The sequence below is a fragment of the Phallusia mammillata genome, chromosome 4, assembly GCF_965637545.1.
Source record: "Phallusia mammillata chromosome 4, kaPhaMamm4.hap1.1, whole genome shotgun sequence".
Classification (NCBI taxonomy): domain Eukaryota; kingdom Metazoa; phylum Chordata; class Ascidiacea; order Phlebobranchia; family Ascidiidae; genus Phallusia; species Phallusia mammillata.
The window spans coordinates 14133215-14160237 of record NC_137255.1 but is presented as its reverse complement, the minus strand read 5'-3'; the positions used below and the strand labels follow the sequence as shown (position 1 = coordinate 14160237).

At 37.8% G+C, this 27023-nt stretch overlaps 3 protein-coding genes and 2 long non-coding RNA genes across 5 annotated transcripts; 3 read left to right on the top strand and 2 right to left on the bottom strand.

The window, feature by feature from the left end:
* The first annotated feature begins 338 nt into the window (after window positions 1-338).
* On the top strand, window positions 339-1724 carry LOC145224600 (uncharacterized). The gene is made up of 3 exons (XR_013859700.1): window positions 339-754; window positions 954-1040; window positions 1411-1724. It is a non-coding gene; the product is annotated as an uncharacterized LOC145224600 (long non-coding RNA).
* Window positions 1725-4910: 3186 nt separating this feature from the next.
* Window positions 4911-8850, bottom strand: LOC145223493 (uncharacterized). Its single transcript, XM_080089907.1, has 9 exons — window positions 8776-8850; window positions 8456-8537; window positions 6543-8239; window positions 6142-6315; window positions 5900-6061; window positions 5642-5797; window positions 5361-5516; window positions 5140-5295; window positions 4911-5063 (listed from the first exon to the last, which is right to left on the bottom strand). The coding sequence occupies exons 1-9, from the start codon at window positions 8848-8850 to the stop codon at window positions 4911-4913; spliced, it is 2811 nt and encodes a 936-aa protein (XP_079946033.1).
* Window positions 8851-13332: 4482 nt separating this feature from the next.
* On the top strand, window positions 13333-14480 carry LOC145224951 (uncharacterized). The gene is made up of 5 exons (XM_080091584.1): window positions 13333-13484; window positions 13546-13629; window positions 13698-13754; window positions 13878-14015; window positions 14134-14480. The coding sequence occupies exons 2-5, from the start codon at window positions 13564-13566 to the stop codon at window positions 14284-14286; spliced, it is 414 nt and encodes a 137-aa protein (XP_079947710.1). The 5' UTR covers window positions 13333-13484; window positions 13546-13563; the 3' UTR covers window positions 14287-14480.
* A 932-nt stretch (window positions 14481-15412) lies between these two features.
* LOC145223492 (uncharacterized) lies at window positions 15413-20320 on the bottom strand. Its single transcript, XM_080089906.1, has 9 exons — window positions 20246-20320; window positions 19926-20007; window positions 18013-19709; window positions 17608-17781; window positions 17366-17527; window positions 17108-17263; window positions 16827-16982; window positions 16606-16761; window positions 15413-16529 (listed from the first exon to the last, which is right to left on the bottom strand). Exons 1-9 carry the CDS (start codon window positions 20318-20320, stop codon window positions 16377-16379), a joined length of 2811 nt encoding a protein of 936 aa, XP_079946032.1. The 3' UTR covers window positions 15413-16376.
* Window positions 20321-21149: 829 nt separating this feature from the next.
* On the top strand, window positions 21150-22739 carry LOC145225343 (uncharacterized). The gene is made up of 3 exons (XR_013859865.1): window positions 21150-21780; window positions 21844-22436; window positions 22687-22739. It is a non-coding gene; the product is annotated as an uncharacterized LOC145225343 (long non-coding RNA).
* The last annotated feature ends 4284 nt before the right edge of the window (window positions 22740-27023 follow it).

The following is a 27023-nucleotide window of genomic DNA, read 5'->3' as shown; positions in this document are numbered from 1 at the left end:
CCAGAAATCCAAGTCTAGATGGAAGCGGTCACGTGGAGTTGTAAGCGGGCCCGAACCCGATTGTTTTCATGCAAAAAACATAATTAGACCAAATAGTTAAAGAGCCCCGGCACCGGAAAATTATTTTTTAATATGTTTTTTGCTGAATTTTTATAAACACGATTTCAGGTTTAAAATTACAAAAATCGATGTTATTAGTCGAATATTTACGTTTAAAATCTAAAAACACTGACACCTTGCGGATATTTTGTCACTTTGTCCAAACGTTATGTGACGTCACCTCGGACCAACTTGGTTTGGAACTTTGGAGCGTGTTTGTTGTCGGTGGTTGTAAACGTTCAGCGACGCCAATAACGTTAGTCAGTTAAAGTATTTTGGTGTTTAATTGTTCTTATTTTTAGACTCAAGTGCAAAAATGCCTACAGTGTGTTCTGTGTATGGTTGCAATTCGAGAGGAAATCGAATGCCCAGCAATGTGACACTTTTTCGCTTTCCAAGTATAAAGCGAGTTCGGTCAGCATGGATTAAATTTGTTAACTTAAAGAGAAAGTGGAAGGGACCAAAAAAATGTAGTGTTCTGTGTAGCCTTCATTTCGCATATGAAAGTTTCACAAATAAATTGCAGTATGACAGGGGTGTGGCAAAAGTTCTGGTGTTAAAGCCAAATGCTATTCCATGTATTCATGCTAATAGTCTTCTTCAGCAAGATATGCCAATGAGATCAGCTGCAAGAAAAGAAGCCACACAGTGTATGGTATGTGTTAGTTAAATGTTTTCTGACCTAGTCTCATTTAACATTATAGTCACATTTTTAATGATGATAGAAATATTGTCTTTTTATCATAAAATTGTTTTGACGACTTTTTATTGTACATAGGGAAGGGTTTATATTGCTTATCAAATGTACATTTTGTGAACTATATGTGACTCTTGCCTGTTACTTTTTCCACCAGGAAAAATGTGAAAGAAAAGTGACATATGAGACAACTATATAAAAAAGGCAGAAAATCCAATGCTTCAAGATTTATACACAACACCAGGTTTGTAAAATAAATGATTTATGTTCCATATTTGTAATTAACCAACCATATGTGTTATGTTTTGTAAGGCTTGGACTCAAACAATATGCTATCAGAGTACTGTAGGGAAGGAATTCTGATCAAAAATAACATTATTTTTCACATTGTCATTTTAATTTTGTAAAAAAGGTTTGTGTTTTATATGAGAGATGGAAACAAATCAGAAAAGTTAAATGAAAGATTACACTTGTGGATTAAACAAAATACACTCTCGAAAATTACGACCAACAATACATTCATTGTAAGATTATTTTGCTTGTTTAGTTTTTGCTGATCCAAAACAACTAGACTTCTAAACTAACTTTTGCATTTATGTTTTTGTTATTTGTAGAAGACCTGCAGGCAACAACCAGCACATTGTCAAATTATAAGAAGGAAGCTGCTGATGTTAGGATTGCCTTTTATTTTCCAAAATAAGAAAAGGCTGGGTGCAATCAAAAAAGTGTACATGGGTTTTTTAAAAGCAAATGAAATTCTTTAGAAGTATGAAGCAGTGTGTGTAAATACACAGATAATCCTTTAAGTGTTGTTCATTTCTGGATTTATCCACATTGATCATGTGCCCTGTGTGTTACTTCGACACATACAAATTATATATGTACTTTTTTGTGTCTGCTTTGTTTTCAGGAATAAAATACAAACATTGTGTGACATTTGTTTTCCACTAGCGTTGTTTTGTCCTGACATAGTATTTTAGCAAGGTTGAGGACCAGCAAAAGCAAAGGGTTGGTTGGATAATGTTGATTGTAAACATTTTGATTTATTTTATTGGTGGGTTCGAGTTATATTAAAATCCCACCAGCATCGTGAAGACCCAAATACACGAAATTAGCGGTCTATACCACTAAACGCATCCACTTTCGAAGGTAATTTACGGACCGTTTTTCGCATGCGTTTACGCACGTTGACGCAATACGCAGTCTGTGTACAGCCATCTTAACTGTCAACTAAATATTTACGTTGGTTCTATCAGTTGTAAACAGTAAAACATGTACGCATCAAAGCTAAAACAAGCAACAAAAACAACAGCTGACCAACGCCATTGTAAGAAGTTGGTACGACGTGACGTAACAATCGCTGCTGCAATTTAAACCAAGGTGTCGCTCGAGAGCTCATTGTTTGATTGAATATCTCGAAAACGACAAATCATAAGACAAAAAAAATTAGTGATACGGAATCCCCGAAGTACGGCAATTCCAAAAAGCTAAAATGTAGAAAAAGTCACATCGTCGCTGCCGGGCCCTTTGAATTTAACAAGGGAAAATTGCGTTACAAATGTGGCCTAGCGCAACGCAGGGAGGAAATAAGCCCGTTTTGTAGACACTTGAGCCCGAAACCGAACCCGGCTCGACTTACAACTCTGCTTTCACATCAGCGGTTCCGAAAACACGTGTAAATGCAAGGTCAATTCTCTGCACTACATATTAAATATATGTTTTTACGTTTACATGTCGCCTGTTTATACTAATGTGTCTTAAATAAACCACACAAACCCAAAATGGTTCGGATATTTTTTGCTGTGTAGGTCTATATGCTGGATACAATTTTGTCTTATTGGGTGAAAAGTTTTATAATTTATAAATCACTTTCCGCGACCAACTTTCAAAATTTTTTTGCTGACAATATTTTAGTTTTCACAGTTTGTAGCTAGCTAAAAAGCAATTAGGTTTAGCGCAAGATGGTGCTACATGATGTAGACCAGTGGTTCCCAAACTTTTTCATATTTTTTTCAAAACGGTCCCTTTGCCATTATTTTGAAGGCTCGAGGTCCTTCAGCCTAAATGTGTATTTAATAAAAACGAAAGTTGATTGCAGGATTTTAGCTAGTTATGCAAAATTGCGCATAACAATCATCCAAAGACGGCATATGACATCACAAACAGGACAAAACATTACGATTGTGCGCGAACAATTGCATTTTTGATAGCTGTCATTCAATAAAGGCCATTGTTTAGCAATGGAGACAGTCCATTCTCAATTCTACTTTGATTTAAACTTATTTAGTGGCACAAACTGACCCCAAGTAAGATTATAGAATTACTTCAACCGCTTCGCGGTCCCCCAAAAATTGCCTCACGGACCCCTAAAGGACCGCGGACCCCAGTTTGGGAACCGCTGATGTAGACTAATACATTTTATTCAATCTGAAGAAAAGAGCCATACTTGTTGCATCCATGCCTGAATATCCAAAAGTATATAATGCATCAAAAACGGAAAAAAAATTCCTTATGTTGTTTGAATAGAGAACAATATCTCATTTCGTATGCAACATTTCTTTGATAGTGTCTGCGAGTTCCCCATCTTCAGTGAAAAATCTTCTGTGCTTCGGTTCTTTTACGTATTTTGCTAGATCTGGTGACCGCACGCTAATTTCTTTTTACACTGAACTTCTTGGCATAATAAAAATCAGACCAATTGCATCCTGACGATGGGCAGAGTGCAATGCCCAATTTGTTCAGTGAAACGTACCCACGTGCAATCAGATCATTCTAACAACAAAGCAAACTGCATTGATTATATTGTGGACCTTAGATGTCGCCATAAGCATTAGGAAAAAAAAGTCATAGGTAAATCTTTTTTCGGCTGGGCGGGACCTTTGCCGAATAGTCCGGTGCACCTGACCCACATGCAGACATAGAAAAACTGAATCGCCATTCTTGTCCGGAAGCGTCCTGGGTTCGAATCTTGTGAAAAAAAATCTGTATCAGGACGAAAACTTGAAAAATATTTCAAGGCGTCCGGAGCATCGAAGGGAATGATATGATTTCTATTAAGAAAAGAAATATTTCCTGAAAGAACAAAGAAAAACAAAAACTTTGCCCTGACATTCAGACATGCTGTAAAACTTAAAACGCTTCAGAAATGTAACAGGTTTACACACATATTGTTGGAAAATTGATAAAAAAGCACATAACGTTTAAATGCAGCAAACCTGAATGAAATCCGTAAACCTGTGATGCAAAAAAACACTAACAGAAGCAAGATGCATGTGTGCTTATTGTTGAATGGACAATGTGACAAAGTGTATCCGTAAGCTTTGCCTCTGCACGCGTCATGAGCAGACTTCTAAACTTTGTGCTTACTTATTTGGAGTTTTTAGTTTGCACGCATGGCACGAAATGTTAATGAAGCATGCGTTTTTAACACCAATGCATAACGAGTGAAAACAGAAACATTTTCAAGCACACTTTAAGAATCTTTCTGTAATAAGTGCACGTAACAATGCTTACAATCTAACTGTCACACCGGAAGTTCAAGTAAAAAGCGTCGGAATTGATTTATTTATTTATGGCAGCGGTTCTCAAACTAGGATCCGCGGTCCTTTAGGGGTCTGTAAGGCAATTTTTGGGGGACCGCGAAAATGTTGAAGTAATTCTGTAACCATGTTTGGCGTCAGTTTGTGGCACTGAATAAGTTTAAATCAAAGTAGAATTAAAAATCGACTGCTTCTATTGCTAAACAATAGCCTTTATTAGAAAACTACTAAGAAAATGCAGTTGTTCGCGCACAATCGCAATGTTTTTTGTCCTGTCTGTGATGTCAGATGCTGTCTTCGGATCACTGTTATGCGCAATTTTGCATAACTAGCTAAAATCCTGCAATCAACTTTCGTTTTTTTGAAATACACATTCAGGCTTAAGGACCGCGAACCCTTGAAATAATGGCAAAGGGACCGTTTTGACAAAAATAATGAAAAAGTTTGAGAACCACTGCTTTATGGGGACCTCCTCGTGGTTAGCAACTATTGATGTAGTCGGTTAATTCCAGGTGGAAAAATGTGATAAGCTGAAAATTACAGTTTGTGCTCGTTTGTTGCAAAAGTTTGAAGTGTTATTGAAAGTTTTTATCGGCACCACACGTGCTAGGCACATCACTATCTTCCGTCACTCCATGCAATATAGACACAGTGTGTCGGAGACGAAGACTGATTTCTTTTTTCTGTTTAGCTGTGAGATGATTGTCTCCAATGTGCAACAGTTTCATCTGAAACGAAATCAAATGGCCTTTAATGTGGCGCTGTTCCAGAAGTGACCCTTATACTGTTTAGTAGGAAACTTACAGATGTTTTCAAACCAGCAATTGTTTCAGTTAAAGTTGGCATTTCTTCTATTCCACAGTCATTGATCCATAAACGTCTGATATGGCCTGTACATTGTGCAAGATCACAAGCACCATTACTGCCAATCTTATTTCCATGAAGGTCCAAAATTTCCATCTTTAAACAAAGTAAATACATTTTTATCTTCAAACAAAAAAATTGAAAATGAGTCTCAAACTTACAGGCACTTTCCTTCTTTGAATTTCCACAGCAAGCGGCCCCACATTAACGATGTTACACTTGCTCATTGACAGAACGTTGATGTATTCAACGCATAAAGAGATAAATATAACCCCTTGGTCGCCAAAGGGATTGCGGTCCAATAATAACGAAGTCATCTGTAAGTATAAATAAGGCTCGTATGGCAGCACTACACGCAACTGTTTTGCGCTAGTGCACATTGATTGGTAACAAAACTGAACCAGGGCACTGAAAGTCGTTACACTTTAAAACAATCGCTCACAGGCTTGGTAATTGTCGTGGTCACATGTTGTACACTGCCAGCGCACATGTTACAGTCAATCAAGGCAAGACCTCCAACGTTGTTTAAACAAACAGACAAGGATTTGATTCCCTCAATACCTATGTCACGATTCTCATCCAACTCCAACCATTTCAGCTGCAAAACAATTGTTTGGACAATTATCATATTTTAAAATTATACATTTATGTTGCAAAAGATCAGACTTCACATTCAAACACCAGTACACGGCAAAATTACCGGGGTCGGTCGCTTCGCTATGTTTTTTGCCAGCGGTGTGACTTGACTTTTGACTATTCCGCATCTTATTAACTCCAGTCTTTCAATGTTGTCGATGTTATTTGAGATGAGATCCATCGAAGCGTCATTTAAAATGTTGTTTGATAGATCGAACAACTGCATCTAAGAGAAAATTGAATCGCCGCGTTAACATAAAACTAACATATATATCGCTGAAACTACTCCATGTGGTCGTTGCGTACCGGACTTGTGCGAAGGTGCATGTTTCCAACAAGGGAAGTGACATCATCAGTTGACAGTTGATCGCAGTTACGAAGCATTAACTCGTCAATGTCACAAAGATTTTCAGCAATTTGATCAACCAGGACCACCCTGTTTCCATGCAGTTGGGTATCTTTCAAATGAAGTTTTTTGATCTACAACAAAGAACATATGTTTTATGTCTTTGAAGGTTGGAAAAAATGCTTAAATCATGTTACAGGCGTAAAGCACACTTACTACATAAATCTAAATAACTACGCGTTTCTTTAACCATAACACATAATGGACATTTAATAATGTGTTCATGAAAGTAAGCAAACACAATCGGGTTTTTAAACTCTATGCTGTTTTATCTTACTGCTACATTTTAGGCAAACCGAACCTTGTGTGGAAAAACGCCCGAAAGAAAAGTTTCCAGAGCGTTGCCATAAAATGTAACGGGTTCCGTAAAATCGCCCACGTTAATCTGGATTGGTTGATTTTGTCTGCATGCAAGCACGTGACATAGGCTTTCTATGTCATGAGGAAAGACTTCCCGGCCAATGAGGATTTCTTCAGGCAAACTATATGCAATAGAGGAAGTTAGACTCGGGTCTTGGGACTCCAATGCAAGACCACAAAGATGAAACAATCTGGAATCGTTTTCACGTGACCGAAAGTCGTAATACGAAGAATCCCAAAAATCCTGTAGACGTAATGGGTTACCACAGACTATATTACTCCGAAGATCGCACAACAAACTGTCGCATTTATTCCAAACAAGAGCTTTCTTTTTCGCACTTGAAGTAAAGGTTGAAACCAAGAGGCACAAGTCTTCATCTTTAGAAGCAATGCCAAAACACAACTTTCGCACCAGTTCTCGATTGTCGCAAGTGAAGTCTTGAAACTCCACATCAAATTCGTCGTCAGAAGCGAGGTGCATCAGGTACAACGACGCAAAAAAGTCACGCCAGATTTCGTGAGCAAAGATGTACACTTGATTCGATCGATGCATGCTTGATCTAACAAATAGGCTCATTGTGGCTAAAGATCTGACTTTATCCAGATGAAATTGTGACTTGCTGTCTCGGAGACGATGGAATGCCAGAGTGCAAAATTCTTTAACCTGTTCGCAAAGGTCGTCGCTGTTCTCATATTTCTGCCATGTTTCAAAAAGAAAGAGACACAAACTGGAGAAGGTTTCGGTTCCAGATGTATTCTTATGCAAGTATTTGACTATCGGTTGGCAAAATATGGGCATAAAAGACAGCTTTGTGCTAAATGGAAACCTGGAGATAATATTATCCCCCTCATCTGTGCTCATTTCTCCACATTCAATCTTTTTCTGTACAATTTGCTGACACATCATCTGCTGTGACTCTTCATTAAGACCCGTGATTTTAACCGTAAACAACGGTTTTGTTTCCCGATTAAAACGCTGATAGATTTGCGGCCTCGAGAAAATAATTTTCTTTGCCAACGGAAGTACGTCTCCTCGGATAAGATTCTTCATAATGACCTCTGGAGTTCCTTCATCACCTAAATTTAAAATTCCTCCGAACGTTTCCAACGATGGAAGACAAGCTTCATCCAGGCCATCAATAATCACATGCACATCCTTAAGGCTGCTTAGCCAAGACAAAATCCTTTTTTCTGTTTTTGTGTCATCCCAATCACGTACGGATTTTAGGAGAAACCTTGTGACACTAATTGACTGATCTAAATTCGCAAAGTCTTTCAATCTAACGTAGAGGGCCAGTTTTCGCTGACTCAGTGCCACCTGCAAGTATTTCATCGCCACAGCTGATTTGCCTATTCCCGCCATTCCAGTGACGCCTACAACATTTCCATGCTTTTCCACAAATTTAATTTGTGCTTGAGGATCTCTTTTACGATAAGATTTTTTTTCCGCGTAATCTCTTGCGTGTTGAAACAAGTCCTCGACTTTTAGGATTTGTGATTTTTCTTCAACGTCAACCTGGTTACAATTGTCAGTGGAATCGTACACATGTTGGTTATTCGAAACGATGATATTAAGTGGGACATATTCTGTTTCCAACTCCCTTAGTAACTCTTCGTTAGTTGAACGCAGAGTTTTACCTGTAATTATATCGTTTCTAATTAACCATATAGTCTGCTGTCAGTGCCTTTTGATTTCAAATGCTATCCGGGTCATGCAAATGCCTATCAATTTAGTGCAACTATACACCAATAAAAAAGTGATTTTCCGCCACAAACATTTGCTCTTGTTCTTAACTTTATCTGACAAGTACATTTAAAATGCAAGCTGTTATGCTACCTTATGTTTGCACTTACAGAGTCTTTCACATTCTATTGTTGAGAGGGGCTTTTCACTTGTGCTTGGTGTATTGTAGTTGTAAATATTTACATCATCAATCTGCGAAAAGAAATTTTATTTAGTATGTCGGATATGTATACGCTTTAGATGTTGTTTGTATACGACTTGTTCTTTGCATAATCCTAATTGTTTCTCTGTTGTGTTTACGATGATCACAATATACATACAAGCAGTTATAATAGTAACGAGACAAAAGTAAAACTTGCACCTAAAGCGCTGGAAAATTACCGATTTTGAAATGAGATTTTTTATTGCAGTTGCACTGTAGTCTACTTACGTAAATTATCGGGTTAGCTGTCCTTGGTTCCTCATTTTCGTCCGTTTTCACTTCCGTTTTTGCATGATCTGCCATGTTTTAGGCTTTGTATGTGAGTATATGAGTGTCCACGATTTTTACAAATTATTCATTCGTGTGTACTATCCGTCTACTTTCACTGTTTATGTCGCATCCCGATAGGGGCCAGCATTTATATGCACCTTCGAAAGTCAAACAGACCGACACTAAATGAGTCACAGGGCTGCTACCCTAAAAATAAGCTCACGTTTTTAATCACGTACCATCACACCAGCAGAAAATATACTGGACAAAACTTGCTGAAAATAGTAAACTCATTCAAAAAACTTCTTTAGCTCATTTAAAATACTTTTTTCCATTGTTTGACGACAAATCCTTGGTGCAAATCAGGTTTGAAAACGATGGCGTCGTTAAAAGTTTGTTAAAGGGCTTAATTGCATGCAAAATACAGACTTTAAGGTAACAGAGTGACGCTCGCCCCTTATTGGATTTTTAACAAAATTTCTTTTATGACGTACCTAATGAAATGTAACTGTATAGAATGAAACGGTTACTTTTCAGACTGCTAGCAACTGTTAAAAAAACCAAAACAATAAATTACAAGTAGTGTATTAATATATATTGCTGTCATGTGGTTTAATAGACCTACTGCAGTTGTAAAGTCCTGGCCTGCCTTGAGTCTTATACTATTTTTTCGGCCTGGTTAAGCGTCAGTTTTGTTGTTATCGTTAAGAGCACTGTGACTCCAGCCAAAGAGCGTGTGTAACCCGCCTTTTACAGTGTGATTAGGCAACTAAGAGCCATACAAACGGCCTTTACAATAAAAACAACAACATAAAGACTTAAAACTAGCTTGTCAAACACGTCCAGACAGGTTTAAGCTGAAGTCAAGTATGATTTTAACGCCATAGCTTACTAAACGCCTTGGATGATGTTGGTTATCAATCATATCATCTTATGAAAGTACTCAACAAAACACTAACAATTGTGCTTCGCCTGACAAGTTAAGCGTGACTGCATTTGGCCCAAAATAAATCAGCCTGTACACCCCAAGATGTTTGTCCGACACTTCACGCCCCTTCTGAAACAGGCGAAAAACGACATTTTTCTTCAGTGGAAAATGTACTCAAAGTTTGCCAATGGGACTACCAGAAGTCTTCCCGACATATGTTGTAAACAGATAAACTAAAAACTTTGCCTATATGTCATTATTTAAAATGTGTATTACGTCATAAGATATTGCGCCATAATATTCCGTTTTTTTGCAACTCATTTGTTGATTGCTCACAAACAGTGCACTCCCCTTGCAATATAATGATTTAATTTGTTTATTTATTTTTGTACTCACGTCCCTGTTGTAAATGTCTCACGCCTACCTAGAAGGGCGTGTCCCTCTGGTTAAGAACCACTGCTGTACACCTATCCGAAAACAAACACAGCTCAAGTGTAACGCTCCCATCAACGCGGGTTCAAGGCAGGAAACATCGAGGGAATTTCAAACTCGCCTCCCAAAACCTTCAACAAACTCTTCACATAGATAGGTGCTGTAAATCTTGTTCGAGCGAACAGGGTAAAATACAATGACGAATGGAAACGTAATGAAACGGTTTCTACAAAAAAGCATTGCATTTAACACTGTGCTTCAAATGAGAAATGCAAATCAAAGCTCACCAACTGTTTTAGGAATCAGAAAAAAAAACATTCAATACGGGCAATCCCAGCTGTCTTGGCCCTGGCCTAAACAAACAGTGAAATCCTTACCAAAGAGTAGAATTTACGCTTGAAGTCAGGTATCGCAGTTTAATTCACATAAATAGTAGTTCACTAATAATTGTGCCCTCCACTTTTATGCACTCCATAACGTTTCGTCGTTCCGTACTATTTGCGGCTTGGTGATTGTTTCAGTGCAATTGTGTCGCTATGTTGTCTTTCACCAAGCGAAATAAACTCAACTCAACTCAATAAAGTAATTCATGTTTAGGAGCCGTAAAATGCATTTGTACAAAAAAACTCGCCAATAATAATCGTCCATACGACAAATCATGCCTTTTCAACCGACATTGCACCTTGAACCAGCACAGAAGTCAAGAACGAAAAAAAAACTTAAGCACGTTGCAGACAAAAACTTCCAGGTAATTGTTTCGTCACAGAACTTAGTAGATTGCAACACCGTAAGGAAAAGCGGGAATTAATAGAAAGCAGGAATTACTGACAAATAAATCCTTCACCTCTGCCAACAGTCAATTATATGTTTAGACCAAAAACAAACGCTTTGCGACGGTCTTGCCATTTAGTTTTGTACCAGGGAGTCGAACCGGAACTGAACCCGAACCCGCGAATCGGTTTGAGCGGTTTATTTCATTAAACCGAACCGAACCGCTATTTACGATTTTCTGAAAACCCGAACCGGAGTTAAACCCCACATTTTGTTTGGCGTTGGACCCGAACCGGAACCGAAGCAGCAAAAATGTGCATATATTTTGTGATTTTGTTTTAAAAGAGCACACTGTGGAATACGCGGGATAACAGTTATAGGGGGTGTCAAAAATAACAGTGCACAGTCAAAGTTCTTTTGGAGTTTGATAAGGCCAGGTGGATGATGGGTAGAATTAAAATTAAACAAATGAAAATTTACACCGGTTTAAAACCACAAACCGGTTGTGTTTGGATAATTTGCCCGAACCGGAACAAAACCCAAACTCAAAAATATACATTTTTAAAAACCCCTGAATCGAACACGAACCCCTAAAAACAAAAAAGTGAACCCGAACCGAACCTGAGCCCATATGACAAGCGGTTCGACTCCCTGATTTCTACACTCCAACTTTTAAACTTTATTGGGTAGGTACATTTGGCCAGGTGCATTAATTATTATCAACATATCTAACATATATGGTTCCCCGCCCCTGATTTAGATCATAGGTGAGCAACATGTTTGCATGCGCGGGCCAAAAAGTAGTGATTTATTGCGGCGGCGGGCCGCAACGATTATTATGCAATAACAGAGCAGCTGTTTTCAAACTAGAGCCAAGTGGTTGTGTACTGGTACACAAAGCGATTTCCGTAGGTCTGCCAAGAGACCCAGGTTCTACAATCTTACTTGTGTTGCAAAAGAACAATTGTTTGCGCATAATCGAATGTCTTAAACTTGTCTGTGATGTCACAAGCTGCTTTTAGATTAATATTGGCAAACAAGCGAGTTTCTACATTAATAAAATCCCGAATGTTGTTAGTGAGGGTGGAAATGTAGTGAGGAATTTTATTTAGCTTGGACCGTAAGTTCAATAGCACATCGACCAGTCTGTAAGTCAAAAAATTTGAACATCACTGTCCTTGGCCTGGCAAATAGTCTGTGCGGCTCAAACGAGTGTCGATAAACCGTTTGGCGGCCTTCACAAACAAAAAGGTTCCCCACCCCTGATCTAAATAGTAGCGTGCGGCTTACAATCGAGGGCGGCTAGAAGACGAGGGCACCTTGCAACCAGTAAATACGGTAGTTGTTCGGTCTTGACTGAAAAGTTTGATCTGTTCTGGTCTTCATGCTCGTTTAGATGCATGGCTTGTACAAAGCGAATTTTTTTTCGCTTGAAAATACAGACAATTTAAGATTTATATGCTTGTGTTGAAACTAACATTTCAAATTCTGATTTACTTTGAAAAATGTATGCTCTGTTTTTGATCACTGATGAGACTTATAATAAATATGTTTATCACCTAATATAATCCAGTTGGAAAGAGAAACAAATTTTGCTTACACAGGCATCAACTCCATCAGCACTACGTCAAAATCAGTGGTTATCAACCTCAAATGCAGGATAATAGCAAACAACAAGAATCTAAATAGTTGCAGTAAGATTACTGATAGTGATTTATGATACACAATACAACGCACAATCACCTTTGTGCGTAATTATTTTCGGCAATAGATTGATTGGGTTGAATAATAAAAGTGTTTTTTTTTAAAGCGTAGTATTTCCAGTTAGGCATTTCATTGGCAAAAAGCATGTTATTGAACAATATTCTGGTCGCTACAAACCAACTTGTGGTTGCCTAAAAAAACGCATACTTATATATTCCTAATTGACAAATCACATCCCTGTTACCTTTGTTAAAAGGTTTAAAATGTCACAAAAAAGGTACAGATCTTTGTTCCTAGTCCGCTTATAACTTTCCTCCGAACCAAACAATGGAATGTCACATTGCCCTCTATGACGAACATTTCCACTCAGGCCAGAAAAACGTAACAATGAAACGTCACAACGGTTTCCAAGTTGTACAATGTAAAACAAACCAATGTTTTTAAAATTGCATCAACTGGAAAATATTGCATTGTTGTGTACAGAAGTACTCTGTATTCAACAACAAAAATTACATGTCAAAAATGGGAAACTGCTTTAGGCGCCAACAAAAAGCGAAGGTAAGAATAATTCAAAGAGAGTTGGCATGATTTAAGATTGTTTTCAACGTAGTTTGTCCTTTTAGAAGTCTAAATATTGCAAAGGGATTAGGGTCAAATCATCTTCAAGGTGTCAAGAAGTAAGAATTCAAAACTTCTTTGTCTTGTGTTGAAAAGGAATAAACTGTGCAGGATAACTATTAGCGCCAATTTCCACAACAATTAAACAATAACTTTGTTACAGGAGATATTTGATGTCGAAACTGGTGGTAGATTGACGGAACCAGAAAGTCCGGTAAGATACAACTTCGAAAAACTATCTTCCTTCATTTTACCTGTTTTTTATTGTTTCGCAGAAAATCCAAGGAAGGAAGATGGTTGTGGCTGTTGACGTCCACCGACGTTTCGACAGCGAAGAAAATTTAGCAGTATCAGTCGAGGTAAGAATTGCAACAAATCTGTGCCGTGTTTTAAGAACCTTAACGATACAAGAGTCTCTATTTTACAGGAAGAAACAAACGATCTTGCTGCTGGAGCTGGAGAGCTGTGTAACGTTAAAAATCAAGTAAAGTTTACGCAAATATGTTTACATCGTGTCAATGTGTATGCTCGTTGTTGTGTTCTTTATCCAAAATATTGTCTGTCCCCGACATTATGACGCAACCGCATAAAATGTTTTGTGTTTTAGGTGAATGTTAAGACCAAAGACTTCGAAAGTCAACCAGTGGTCAAAGATATGATACCAAATTTGAATGTAGATGAAAGGCGGACCTTGTCGAATGGCTTTTCTGCTGCCATTAATATTTTGAAAGATGTTTTCGAAAGGGTAAATTGTTTCCTAATTTTCTCATGTAATTTCAGTTGTTTGTTAACAAAAACAAGCATTAAAAAATTGAATACTTTACCACCACACACATAATGTAAAACAATATGTGTATTTTCAGAACCACATCCACAACCATGCATTGGCGTTTAGCACTATGGAATCAGAAAGTCCAAAACTGTGTATCATAACATCGGACGCGGAAATTGTGAATGGGATCCACAATCTACGAGAAATCCAAGTCTTAGATGGAAGCGGTCACGTGGAGTTGTAAGCGGGCCCGAACCCGATTGTTTTCGACTTACAACTCTGCTTTCACATCAGCGGTTCCGAAAACACGTGTAAATGCAAGGTCAATTCTCTGCACTACATATTAAATATATTTTACTTTTGCATGTCGCTCTTATATGCCCTTGTTTTTACGTTTACATGTCGCCTGTTTATACTAATGTGTCTTAAATAAACCACACAAACCCAAAATGGTTCGGATATTTTTTGCTGTGTAGGTCTATGTGCTGGATACAATTTTGTCTGATTAGGTGAAAAGTTTTATAATTTATAAATTTTTCCGTGACCAACTTTCAAAATTATTTTGCTGAAAATAGTTTAGTTTTCACAGTTTGTAGCCAGCTAAAAAGCAATTAGGTTTAGCGCAAGATGGTGCTACATGATGTAGACTAATACATTTTATCCAATCTGAAGAAAAGAGCCATACTTGTTGCATCCATGCCTGAATATCCAAAAGTATATAATGCATCAAAAACGGGAAAAAAACAAGCTCCTTATGTTGGTTGAATAGAGAACAATATCTCGTTTCGTGTGCAACATTTCTTTGATAGTGTCTGCGAGTCCCCCATCTTCAGTGAAAAATCTTCTGTGCTTCGGTTCTTTTACGTATTTTGCTGGATCTGGTGGCCGCACGCTAATTGATTTTTACACTGAACTTCTTGGCATAATAATCAGACCAATTGCATCCTGACGATGGGCAAAGTGCAATGCCCAATTTTATCAGTGAAACGTACCCACGTGCAATCAGATCATTCTAACAACAAAGCAAACTGCATTGATATATTGTGGACGTTGGATGTCGCCATAAGCATTAAGAAAAACCAGTCGTAGGTAAAGAACTTGACCGAATGGTCCGGTGCACCTGACCCTCATGCGGACATAAAAAACTGAATCGCCATTCTTCTCCGGAAGCGTCCTGGGTTCGAATCTTGTGAAAAAAAATCTGTTTTAGGACGAAAACTTGAAAAATATTTCAAGGCGTCCGGAGCATCGAAGGGAATGATATGATTTCTATTAAGAAAAGAAATATTTCCTGAAAGAACAAAGAAAAACAAAAACTTTGCCCTGACATTCAGACATGCTGTAAAACTTAAAACGCTTCAGAAATGTAACAGGTTTACACACATATTGTTGGAAAATTGATAAAAAAGCACATAACGTTTAAATGCAGCAAACCTGAATGAAATCCGTAAACCTGTGATGCAAAAAAAACACTAACAAAAGCAAGATGTATGTGTGCTTATTGTTGCATGGACAATGTGACAAAGTGTATCCGTAAGCTTTGCCTCTGCACGCGTCATGAGCAGACTTCTAAACTTTGTGCTTACTTATTTGGAGTTTTTAGTTTGCACGCATGGCACGAAATGTTAATGAAGCGTGCGTTTTTAACACCAATGCATAACGAGTGAAAACAGAAACATTTTCAAGCACACTTTAAGAATCTTTCTGTAAAAAGTGCACGTAACAATGCATACAATCTAACTGTCACACCGGAAGTTCAAATAAAAAGCGTCGGAATTTATTTATTTATTTATGGCAGCGGTTCTCAAACTAGGATCCGCGGTCCTTTAGGGGTCTGTAAGGCAATTTTTGGGGGACCGCGAAAATGTTGAAGTAATTCTGTAATCATGTTTGGCGTCAGTTTGTGGCACTGAATCAGTTTAAATCAAAGTAGAATTAAAAATCGACTGTTTCTATTGCTAAACAATAGCCTTTATTAGAAAACTACTAAGAAAATGCAATTGTTCGCGCACAATCGCAATGGTTTTTGTCCTGTCTGTGATGTCAGATGCTGTCTTCGGATCACTGTTATGCGCAATTTTGCATAACTAGCTAAAATCCTGCAATCAACTTTCGTTTTTTTGAAATACACATTCAGGCTTAAGGACCGCGAACCCTCGAAATAATGGCAAAGGGACCGTTTTGACAAAAATAATGAAAAAGTTTGAGAACCACTGCTTTATGGCGACCTCCTCGTGGTTAGCAACTATTGATGTAGTCGGTTAATTCCAGGTGGAAAAATGTGATAAGCTGAAAATTACAGTTTGTGCTCGTTTGTTGCAAAAGTTTGAAGTGTTATTGAAAGTTTTTATCCGCACCACACGTGCTAGGCACATCACTATCTTCCGTCACTCCATGCAATATAGACACAGTGTGTCGGAGACGAAGACTGATTTCTCTTTTCTGTTTAGCTGTGAGATGATTGTCTCCAATGTGCAACAGTTTCATCTGAAACGAAATCGAATGGCCTTTAATGTGGCGCTGTTCCAGAAGTGACCCTTATACTGTTTAGTAGGAAACCTACAGATGTTTTCAAACCAGCAATTGTTTCAGTTAAAGTTGGCATTTCTTCTATTCCACAGTCATTGATCCATAAACGTCTGATATGGCCTGTACATTGTGCAAGATCACAAGCACCATTACTGCCAATCTTATTTCCATGAAGGTCCAAAATTTCCATCTTTAAGCAAAGTAAATACATTTTTATCTTTAAACAAAAAAATTGAAAATGAGTCCCAAACTTACAGGCACTTTCCGTCTTTCAATTCCCACAGCAAGCGGCCCCACATTAACGATGTTACACTTGCTCATTGACAGAACGTTGATGTATTCAACGCATAAAGAGATAAATATAACCCCTTGGTCGCCAAAGGGATTGCGGTCCAATAATAACGAAGTCATCTGTAAGTATAAATAAGGCTCGTATGGCAGCACTACACGCAACTGTTTTACGCTAGTGCACATTGATTGGTAACAAAACTGAACCAGGGCACTGAAAGTCGTTACACTTTAAAACAATCGCTCACAGGCTTGGTAATTGTCGTGGTCACATGTTGTACACTGCCAGCGCACATGTTACAGTCAATCAAGGCAAGACCTCCAACGTTGTTTAAACAAACAGACAAGGATTTGATTCCCTCAACACCTATGTCACGATTCTCATCCAACTCCAACCATTTCAGCTACAAAACAATTGTTTGGACAATTATCATATTTTAAAATTATACATTTATGTTGCAAAAGATCAGACTTCACATTCAAACACCAGTACACGGCAAAATTACCGGGGTCGGTCGCTTCGCTATGTTTTTTGCCAGCGATGTGACTTGACTTGTGACTATTCCGCATCTTATTAACTCCAGTCTTTCAATGTTGTCGATGTTATTTGAGATGAGATCCATCGAAGCGTCATTTAAAATGTTGTTTGATAGATCGAACAACTGCATCTAAGAGAAAATTGAATCGCCGCGTTAACATAAAACTAACATATATATCGCTGAAACTACTCCATGTGGTCGTTGCGTACCGGACTTGTGCGAAGGTGCATGTTTCCAACAAGGGAAGTGACATCATCAGTTGACAGTTGATCGCAGTTACGAAGCATTAACTCGTCAATGTCACAAAGTTTTTCAGCAATTTGATCAACCAGGACCACCCTGTTTCCATGCAGTTGGGTATCTTTCAAATGAAGTTTTTTGATCTACAACAAAGAACATATGTTTTATGTCTTTGGAGGTTGGAAAAAATGCTTAAATCATGTTACAGGCGTAAAGCACACTTATTACATGCGTAAATCTAAATAACTACGCGTTTCTTTAACCATAACACATAATGGACATTTAATAATGTGTTCATGAAAGTAAGCAAACACAATCTGGTTTTCAAATTACATGCTGTTTTATCTTACTGCTACATTTTAGGCAAACCGAACCTTGTGTGGAAAAACGCCCGAAAGAAAAGTTTCCAGAGCGTTGCCATAAAATGTAACGGGTTCCGTAAAATCGCCCACGTTAATCTGGATTGGTTGATTTTGTCTGCATGCAAGCACGTGACATAGGCTTTCTATGTCATGAGGAAAGACTTCCCGGCCAATGAGGATTTCTTCAGGCAAACTATATGCAATAGAGGAAGTTAGACTCGGGTCTTGGGACTCCAATGCAAGACCACAAAGATGAAACAATCTGGAATCGTTTCCACGTGACCGAAAGTCGTAATACGAAGAATCCCAAAAATCCTGTAGACGTAATGGGTTGCCACAGACTATATTACTCCGAAGATCGCACAACAAACTGTCGCATTTATTCCATAGAAGAGCTTTCTTTTTCGCACTTGAAGTAAAGGTTGAAACCAAGAGGCACAAGTCTTCATCTTTAGAAGCAATGCCAAAACACAACTTTCGCACCAGTTCTCGATTGTCGCAAGTGAAGTCTTGAAACTCCACATCAAATTCGTCGTCAGAAGCGAGGTGCATCAGGTACAACGACGCAAAAAAGTCACGCCAGATTTCGTGAGCAAAGATGAACACTTGATTCGATTGATGCATGCTTGAACTAACAAATAGGCTCATTGTGGCTAAAGATCTGACTTTATCCAGATGAAATTGTGACTTGCTGTCTCGGAGACGATGGAATGCCAGAGTGCAAAAATCTTTAACCTGTTCGCAAAGGTCGTCGCTGTTCTCATATTTCTGCCATGTTTCAAAAAGAAAGAGACACAAACTGGAGAAGGTTTCTGTTCCAGATGTATTCTTATGCAAGTATTTGACTATCGGTTGGCAAAATATGGGCATAAAAGACAGCTTTGTGCTAAATGGAAACCTGGAGATAATATTATCCCCCTCATCTGTGCTCATTTCTCCACATTCAATATTTTTCTGTACAATTTGCTGACACATCATCTGCTGTGACTCCTCATTAAGACCAGTGATTTTGACCGTAAACAACGGTTTTGTTTCCCGATTAAAACGCTGATAGGTTTGCGGCCTCGAGAAAATAATTTTCTTTGCCAACGGTAGTACGTCTCCTCGGATAAGATTCTTCATAATGACCTCTGGAGTTCCTTCATCACCTAAATTTAAAATTCCTCCGAACGTTTCCAACGCTGGAAGACAAGCTTCATCCAGGCCATCAATAATCACATGCACATCCTTAAGGCTGCTTAGCCAAGACAAAATCCTTTTTTCTGTTTTTGTGTCATCCCAATCACGTACGGATTTTAGGAGAAACCTTGTGACACTAATTGACTGATCTAAATTCGCAAAGTCTTTCATTCTAACGTAGAGGGCCAGTTTTCGCTGACTCAGTGCCACCTGTAAGTATTTCATCGCCACAGCTGATTTGCCTATTCCCGCCATTCCAGTGACGCCTACAACATTTCCATGCTTTTCCACAAATTTAATTTGTGCTTGAGGATCTCTTTTACGATAAGATTTTTTTTCCGCGTAATCTCTTGCGTGTTGAAACAAGTCCTCGACTTTTAGGATTTGTGATTTTTCTTCAACGTCAACCTGGTTACAATTGTCAGTGGAATCGTACACATGTTGGTTATTCGAAACGATGATATTAAGTGGGACATATTCTGTTTCCAACTCCCTTAGTAACTCTTCGTTAGTTGAACGCAGAGTTTTACCTGTAATTATATCGTTTCTAATTAACCATATAGTCTGCTGTCAGTGCCTTTTGATTTCAAATGCTATCCGGGTCATGCAAATGCCTATCAATTTAGTGCAACTATACACCAATAAAAAAGTGATTTTCCGCCACAAACATTTGCTCTTGTTCCTAACTTTATCTGACAAGTACATTTGAAATGCAAGCTGTTATGCTACCTTCTGTTTGCACTTACAGAGTCTTTCACATTCTATTGTTGAGAGGGGCGTTTCACTTGTGCTTGGTGTATTGTAGTTGTAAATATTTACATCATCAATCTGCGAAAAGAAATTTTATTTAGTATGTCGGATATGTATACGCTTTAGATGTTGTTTGTATACGACTTGTTCTTTGCATAATCCTAATTGTTTCTCTGTTGTGTTTACGATGATCACAATATACATACAAGCAGTTATAATAGTAACGAGACAAAAGTAAAACTTGCACCTAAAGCGCTGGAAAATTACCGATTTTGAAATGAGATTTTTTATTGCAGTTGCACTGTAGTCTACTTACGTAATTTATCGGGTTAGCTGTCCTTGGTTCCTCATTTTCGTCCGTTTTCACTTCCGTTTTTGCATGATCTGCCATGTTTTAGGCTTTGTATGTGAGTATATGAGTGTCCACGATTTTTACAAATTATTCATTCGTGTGTACTATCCGTCTACTTTCACTGTTTATGTCGCATCCCGATAGGGGCCAGCATTTATATGCACCTTCGAAAGTCAAACAGACCGACACTAAATGAGTCACAGGGCTGCTACCCTAAAAATAAGCTCACGTTTTTAATCACGTACCATCACACCAGCAGAAAATATACTGGACAAAACTTGCTGAAAATAGTAAACTCATTCAAAAAACTTCTTTAGCTCATTTAAAATACTTTTTTCCATTGTTTGACGACAAATCCTTGGTGCAAATCAGGTTTGAATTTTAACGATGGCGTCGTTAAAAGTTTGTTAAAGGGCTTAATTGCATGCAAAATACAGACTTTAAGGTAACAGAGTGACGCTCGCTCCTTATTGGATTTTTAACAAAATTTCTTTTATGACGTACCTAATGAAATGTAACTGTATAGAATGAAACGGTTACTTTTCAGACTGCTAGCAACTGTTAAAAAAACCAAAACAATAAATTACAAGTAGTGTATTAATATATATTGCTGTCATGTGGTTTAATAGACCTACTGCAGTTGTAAAGTCCTGGCCTGCCTTGAGTCTTATACTATTTTTTCGGCCTGGTTAAGCGTCAGTTTTGTTTTTATCGTTAAGAGCACCGTAACTGAAGCCAAAGAGCGTGTGTAACCCGCCTTTTACAGTGTGATTAGGCAACTAAGAGCCATACAAACGGCCTTTACAATAAAAACAACAACATAAAGACTTAAAACTAGCTTGTCAAACACGTCCAGACAGGTTTAAAGGGCCCCGGCAGCGGCGATGTGACTTTTTCTACATTTTAGATATTTAGAATTGCCAAAATTCAGGGATTCCGAATCACTAATTTTTTTTGTCCTATGATTTCTCGTTTTCGAGATATTCAATCAAACAATGAGCTCTCGAGCGACACCTTGGTTTGATATGTAGCAGCGATTGTTACGTCACCTCGTACCAACTTCTAACAATGGCGTTGGTCAGCTGTTGTTTTTATTGCTTGTTTTAGCTTTGATGCGTACATTTTTTTATTGTTTGCAACTGATAAAATTAACGTAGATACGTAGTTGACAGTTAAGCAATAAATAACAACTGTTTGCTTAAAAAGGTAGGTGTTTTGTTGTTGACAAAAGGTATTTTCCACGTAACAGAATTATTGTAGGTGTTTATGTACTAACTATGTGATAATGGAGGAAAGAAAATCATGCGTTTGCTGCCATGAAATTAGTAAGTGCAACAGCAGTTAGCCAAGTTCAACGAATATTCTGAGTCGAATCTGCTTCGTATAAAAGCATATCATGGATTTGAATCTATATGTCTCAACGTGTATTAGAAGCAGCATGTTATCGATTTAAACGTCATTTGGGAAAACATGATGAGGGTAATTAACACCCGTCACGAGTAAGTTTTACTGTACTAACTACTAACATGCAATATGCCACCAGCAACCTCTATGCATTACAGATATACTGCCTACAGAAACTTTGTTGAATGGTGCTGGGGAAGACTTCAGAGTTACGTTGCCAGACTGACAGCCACTTGTTGTGACGTTGCTGCACAACAATACATGTGGTTCCATATGCTTTTCACCCAAGGTCCCAACTCTTTGCAATAGGCTTTGTTAGAAAGTGCTGTCAGTTTCTTTTGGATTTCTAAATTCAAAACCATAAACACAAATATACTGGTGTATGCTCATCTTTTATTTCTATCATATTTGTAGCTACATGCCAAACATAATGTTTTGTTTCTGACGATTCTTCACTAATGTATTTAATGATTTGTGGATGCCTGTCAGTCACAAAGGCTTTAATAAACAATCCTTTGCTTGTGAAGTTTTCAATGCTTCCCAAGAATCCTTCTTTTTCCATATCATTGCTGTTTGCCACTTTATTGCTCTAGAAAATATTATGAAATTACCATCTGAATACATGAACAAGGTTAATAGCAACATTTTTATCGTTCCAAAGATCCATCATCCATCATTGTGTATGTAGCAAATTTAGCTGAGTGTCCAGGGAAATCTGCAGTTAATTTACTTCTGGTACACCATTTAAGAGGTAAAGAAGTTTTCCTTTACACACAATGTATTTTGGTTCATAGCTTAGAATGGGTGGTTCCCTACATGAAAATGTATTGATATTATCACACCTTTTTTTATTACCACACTTTTTTGTTATTACCAAGTAAATGGCATGACAATAAACTAAATTAGTATAACATAATGGTAATATTAAAGACTATAATGTTAAATAAGATTATGTCAGAAAACAATTAACTAAAGCATACCATATGCTGCTTTTCTTGCAGCTGCTCTCAATGCCATTTCTTGCTGAAGAAGACTGTTCTCATGAATACATGGAATGGCATTTGGCTGTAACACCAGAACTTTTGCCATACCCCTGTCATACTGCATTTTATTTGTGAAACATTCATCTGTGAAATGTAGGCTACAAAGAACACTGTATTTCGTTGGTCCCTTTTTTTCACGTTAACAAATTTAATCCAAGCTGACCGCAATGGCTTTATATTTGGAAAGCGAAAAGTGTCATATTGCTGGCCTTTTGATTTCCTCTTGAATTGCAACCATACAAAGGACACACTGCAGGCATTTTTGCACACTTGAGTATAAACATGAAAACATTTAAACACCAAAATACCTAAACTGACTAACGTAATTGGCGTCGCAGAACGTTAACAACCACCGACTACAAACAAGCTCCAAACCAAGTTGGTACGAGGTGACGTCACATGACGTTTGAGCTAAGTGACAAAATATCCGCAAGGTGTCAGTGTTTTTAGATTTAAAACGTAAATACTTGACTAGTAACTTCGATTTTTGTGGTTTTAAACCTGAAATCGTGTTTATAAAAATACGATAAACAACATATTAAAAAATAATTTTCCGGTGCCGGGGCTCATTAAGCTGAAGTCAAGTATGATTTTAACGCCATAGCTTACTAAACGCCTTGGATGATGTTGGTTATCAATCATATCATCTTATGAAAGTACTCAACAAAACACTAACAACTGTGCTTCGCCTGACAAGTTAAGCGTGACTGCATTTGGCCCAAAATAAATCAGCCTGTACACCCCAAGATGTTTGTCCGACACTTCACGCCCCTTCTGAAAAAGGCGAAAAACGACATTTTTCTTCAGTGGAAAATGTACTCAAAGTTTGCACCAATGGGACTACCAGAAGTCTTCCCGACATATGTTGTAAACAGATAAACTAAAAACTTTGCCTATATGTCATTATTTAAAATGTGTATTACGTCATAAGATATTGCGCCATAATATTCCGTTTTTTTGCAACTCATTTGTTGATTGCTCACAAACAGTGCACTCCCCTTGCAATATAATGATTTAATTTGTTTATTTATTTTTGTACTCACGTCCCTGTTGTAAATGTCTCACGCCTACCTAGAAGGGCGTGTCCCTCTGGTTAAGAACCACTGCTGTACACCTATCCGAAAACAACCACAGCTCAAGTGTAACGGTCCCATCAACGCGGGTTCAAGGCAGGAAACGTCGAGGGAATTTAAACTCGCCTCCCAAAACCTTCAACAAACTCTCCACATAGATAGGTGCTGTAAATCTTGTTCGAGCGAACAGGGTAAAATACAATGACGAATGGAAACGTAATGAAACGGTTTCTACAAAAAAGCATTGCATTTAACACTGTGCTTCAAATGAGAAATGCAAATCAAAGCTCACCAACTGTTTTAGGAATCAGAAAAAAAAACATTCAATACGGGCAATCCCAGCTGTCTTGGCCCTGGCCTAAACAAACAGTGAAATCCTTACCAAAAAGTAGAATTTACGCTTGACGTGAGGTATCGCAGTTTAATTCACATAAATAGTAGTTCACTAATAATTGTGCCCTCCACTTTTATGCACTCCATAACGTTTCGCCGTTCCGCACTATTTGCGGCTTGGTGATTGTTTCAGTGCAATTGTGTCGCTATGTTGTCTTTCACCAAGCGAAATAAACTCAACTCAACTCAACTCAATAGAGTAATTCATGTTTACGAGCCGTAAAATGCATTTATACAAAAAAACTCGCCAATAATAATCGTCCATACGATAAATCATGCCTTTTCAACCGACATTGCACCTTGAACCAGCACAGAAGTCAAGAACGAAAAAAAAACTTAAGCACGTTGCAGACAAAAACTTCCAGGTAATTGTTTCGTCACAGAACTTAGTAGATTGCAACACCGTAAGGAAAAGCGGGAATTAATAGAAAGCAGGAATTACTGACAAATAAATCCTTCACCTCTGCCAACAGTCAATTATATGTTTAGACCAAAAACCAACGCTTTGCGACGGTCTTGCCATTTAGTTTTGGGAAAAACAAAAAGTTTACGACTTATCAAAAGCTTAGACTTTCCCTGATGGTTAATCCAGCCTTGCACAAAAGAGGTTCTGCCTAATGAAAGTTTGCAAAAAATTTATGCGTCATAAAAAAGTTCATTTGGCGAAATGAAAACTTCGCTATGTCGACAAATATTGGTAAAAAAAGGTCCGAGGAACTTTAATACAATGCTCAACTGCGCTCCACTTATCCACAGTGTCAGTTATGTGACGCTCTCTCGTTCTTGTCTTTCCATTTCGACAAAATGATAATGGTACCAGGGAATAATTTTCTTTGCTTGAATGTTTTCAATTAAACCCGTTTAAAACTAAGTTAACGCCCTTACGGCGCTATCTAGCGAACAGCGTCAACATTGATCTTTCAAATGAGTTGAGTTTATTTCGCCGGGCAAAATCGTAGCAGTGTTCAGACGTTTAAAAGCACGACAAAATTGAGGGTACAATTGGTGGAGGTATCACTGTTAGCAAAACTGGGTAACTAACACCCAAAATCATTGGGTACTTCTATGCCAAACAGGGTACATTCGTGGGGACACCCAATATATTTTTTTGGGTGATTGATACCCAAACCAACTTGGGTATCATACTTACTTACCCAATTTTCGTTTTTGGGTGTGATGAGTTTCCACCCAAACGCTATATTGGGTAGCTGTGGTTTGTACCTTATTTAATGTTCTGGGTACATTCGTGGGGACTCCCAACTTTGTTGGGTAAAAATTACCCAAATAAAATTGGGTTCTATCCACCTTTCACTACACAAATGTAGCAAAATGTGTATTAAAAAGAACAGTGCTGGAAGAAAAGAAAAAACAAACAAACAAACAAACACGGAACTGTCAAAGCAAAGCATTAAACAGTTATAGGCTTATTTTCATCACCAATTCTTTGACTGAATCATATTAACACCTGCTGTTTGGATACCTAACCAATAGGTTTGAAGAAACTGAAGTGCCAAATGAACATAAGGACAATATTTATAGTTAAACACATAGTAGTAGTATGCAAACAAAGCAATATATGTCTGTGTTACGCTTTTCACTTCTATCAGTGGTTGTTTTTCACAACAAAGGCAGATTTTCTTGACTTCTTCTACACTGCCAAATACTGCAATGAATGGCTGGTGGTGATCCGGAACAGCCTTAATGATGTCATCTATAGTTGTGTTTTCCTACAAAAGCAAAATATGTCATAAGATTGAACTCAAAGAAGACCTTTTCAATGTCTCAATCACAATTTATTGCCACCCAACTTACCGGGTACAGATCAAGCAGATACCTCTCGCTGCAGTATTCCTTTTTGGTGTTTGACCGATTAATATTGCTACACCGTTACTAAAAGAGTTATGTGGCAGGGACTCACATCAAATATAACATATTTTTCAGAAAATGATATATTTGTGTTTAACACTTCAAGTTTATTATTCGTAGCGATAGATGAATTGTACGAGACTTATAACATAATTACATGTATATAGTGTTGTGCTAAATACCGATATAAATATATATTTTTGACACACTTAGACATGAAGTGATAAATTCACTTGTTGTTTATTTAAACCTTTTAGTCCAGTACTCTTCCAACTTTTTAGTGGAACGAAACCCGTAAGGTATTTTGTCAAATTTTGCAAAATTCTCCCAAAATAATTTTAACACTTAAAGAAAAAAGGTTACATCAAAGAAAAAATGCCTTTTTAATTGAATTGACTTTAGTAAAACTTTCTTGTATATTTTAGTCTGAAGATGTCTTTCGCCGTCTGGTATGTTGTTTTCGCACTTTTCATAAAGCAACCTAAACGCTTTCCAAATTATAATTTGTTAATTTCTGTTACCCATGGATATGCTCGGGGTATCTGTTTTAGTTGCACTTTGAACTGTAAAAGGTCGCTTTTTAAGAGTTTAGGATTTAACAAAATTTTCATTTCAGTTCCAGCCACATACCGTATTACTCGATTGTAAGCCGCGGCTTCTATTGTTTAGTACCTGCTGTTTTTGCGGCTTATAATCGGGGGCGGCTTACATTTTGATTATGTATCGATATTACTTCTACCAGGGAGTCGAACCGGAACTGAACCCGAACCCGCGAATCGGTTTGAGCGGTTTATTTCATTAAACCGAACCGAACCGCTATTTACAATTTTCTGAAAACCCGAACCGGAGTTAAACCCCACATTTTGTTTGGCGTTGGACCCGAACCGGAACCGAAGCAGCAAAAATGTGCATATATTTTGTGATTTTGTTTTAAAAGAGCACACTGTGGAATACGCGGGATAA

Bases quoted from the DNA above. Each gene is read 5' to 3' on its own strand.
- LOC145223493 (XM_080089907.1), bottom strand. From the start codon at position 8,850: ATGGCAGATCATGCAAAAACGGAAGTGAAAACGGACGAAAATGAGGAA. The intron at 6,316-6,542 runs GTTCGGTTTGCC...TCTTTGTTGTAG, and splicing joins CGGGCGTTTTTCCACACAAG to ATCAAAAAACTTCATTTGAA. The intron at 6,062-6,141 runs GTACGCAACGAC...ATTTTCTCTTAG, and splicing joins TGCACCTTCGCACAAGTCCG to ATGCAGTTGTTCGATCTATC.
- LOC145224951 (XM_080091584.1), top strand. From the start codon at position 13,564: ATGGTTGTGGCTGTTGACGTCCACCGACGTTTCGACAGCGAAGAAAAT. The intron at 13,630-13,697 runs GTAAGAATTGCA...TCTATTTTACAG, and splicing joins ATTTAGCAGTATCAGTCGAG to GAAGAAACAAACGATCTTGC. The intron at 13,755-13,877 runs GTAAAGTTTACG...TTTGTGTTTTAG, and splicing joins TGTGTAACGTTAAAAATCAA to GTGAATGTTAAGACCAAAGA.
- LOC145223492 (XM_080089906.1), bottom strand. From the start codon at position 20,320: ATGGCAGATCATGCAAAAACGGAAGTGAAAACGGACGAAAATGAGGAA. The intron at 17,528-17,607 runs GTACGCAACGAC...ATTTTCTCTTAG, and splicing joins TGCACCTTCGCACAAGTCCG to ATGCAGTTGTTCGATCTATC. The intron at 16,530-16,605 runs GTAGGTTTCCTA...ATTTCGTTTCAG, and splicing joins TTGCTGGTTTGAAAACATCT to ATGAAACTGTTGCACATTGG.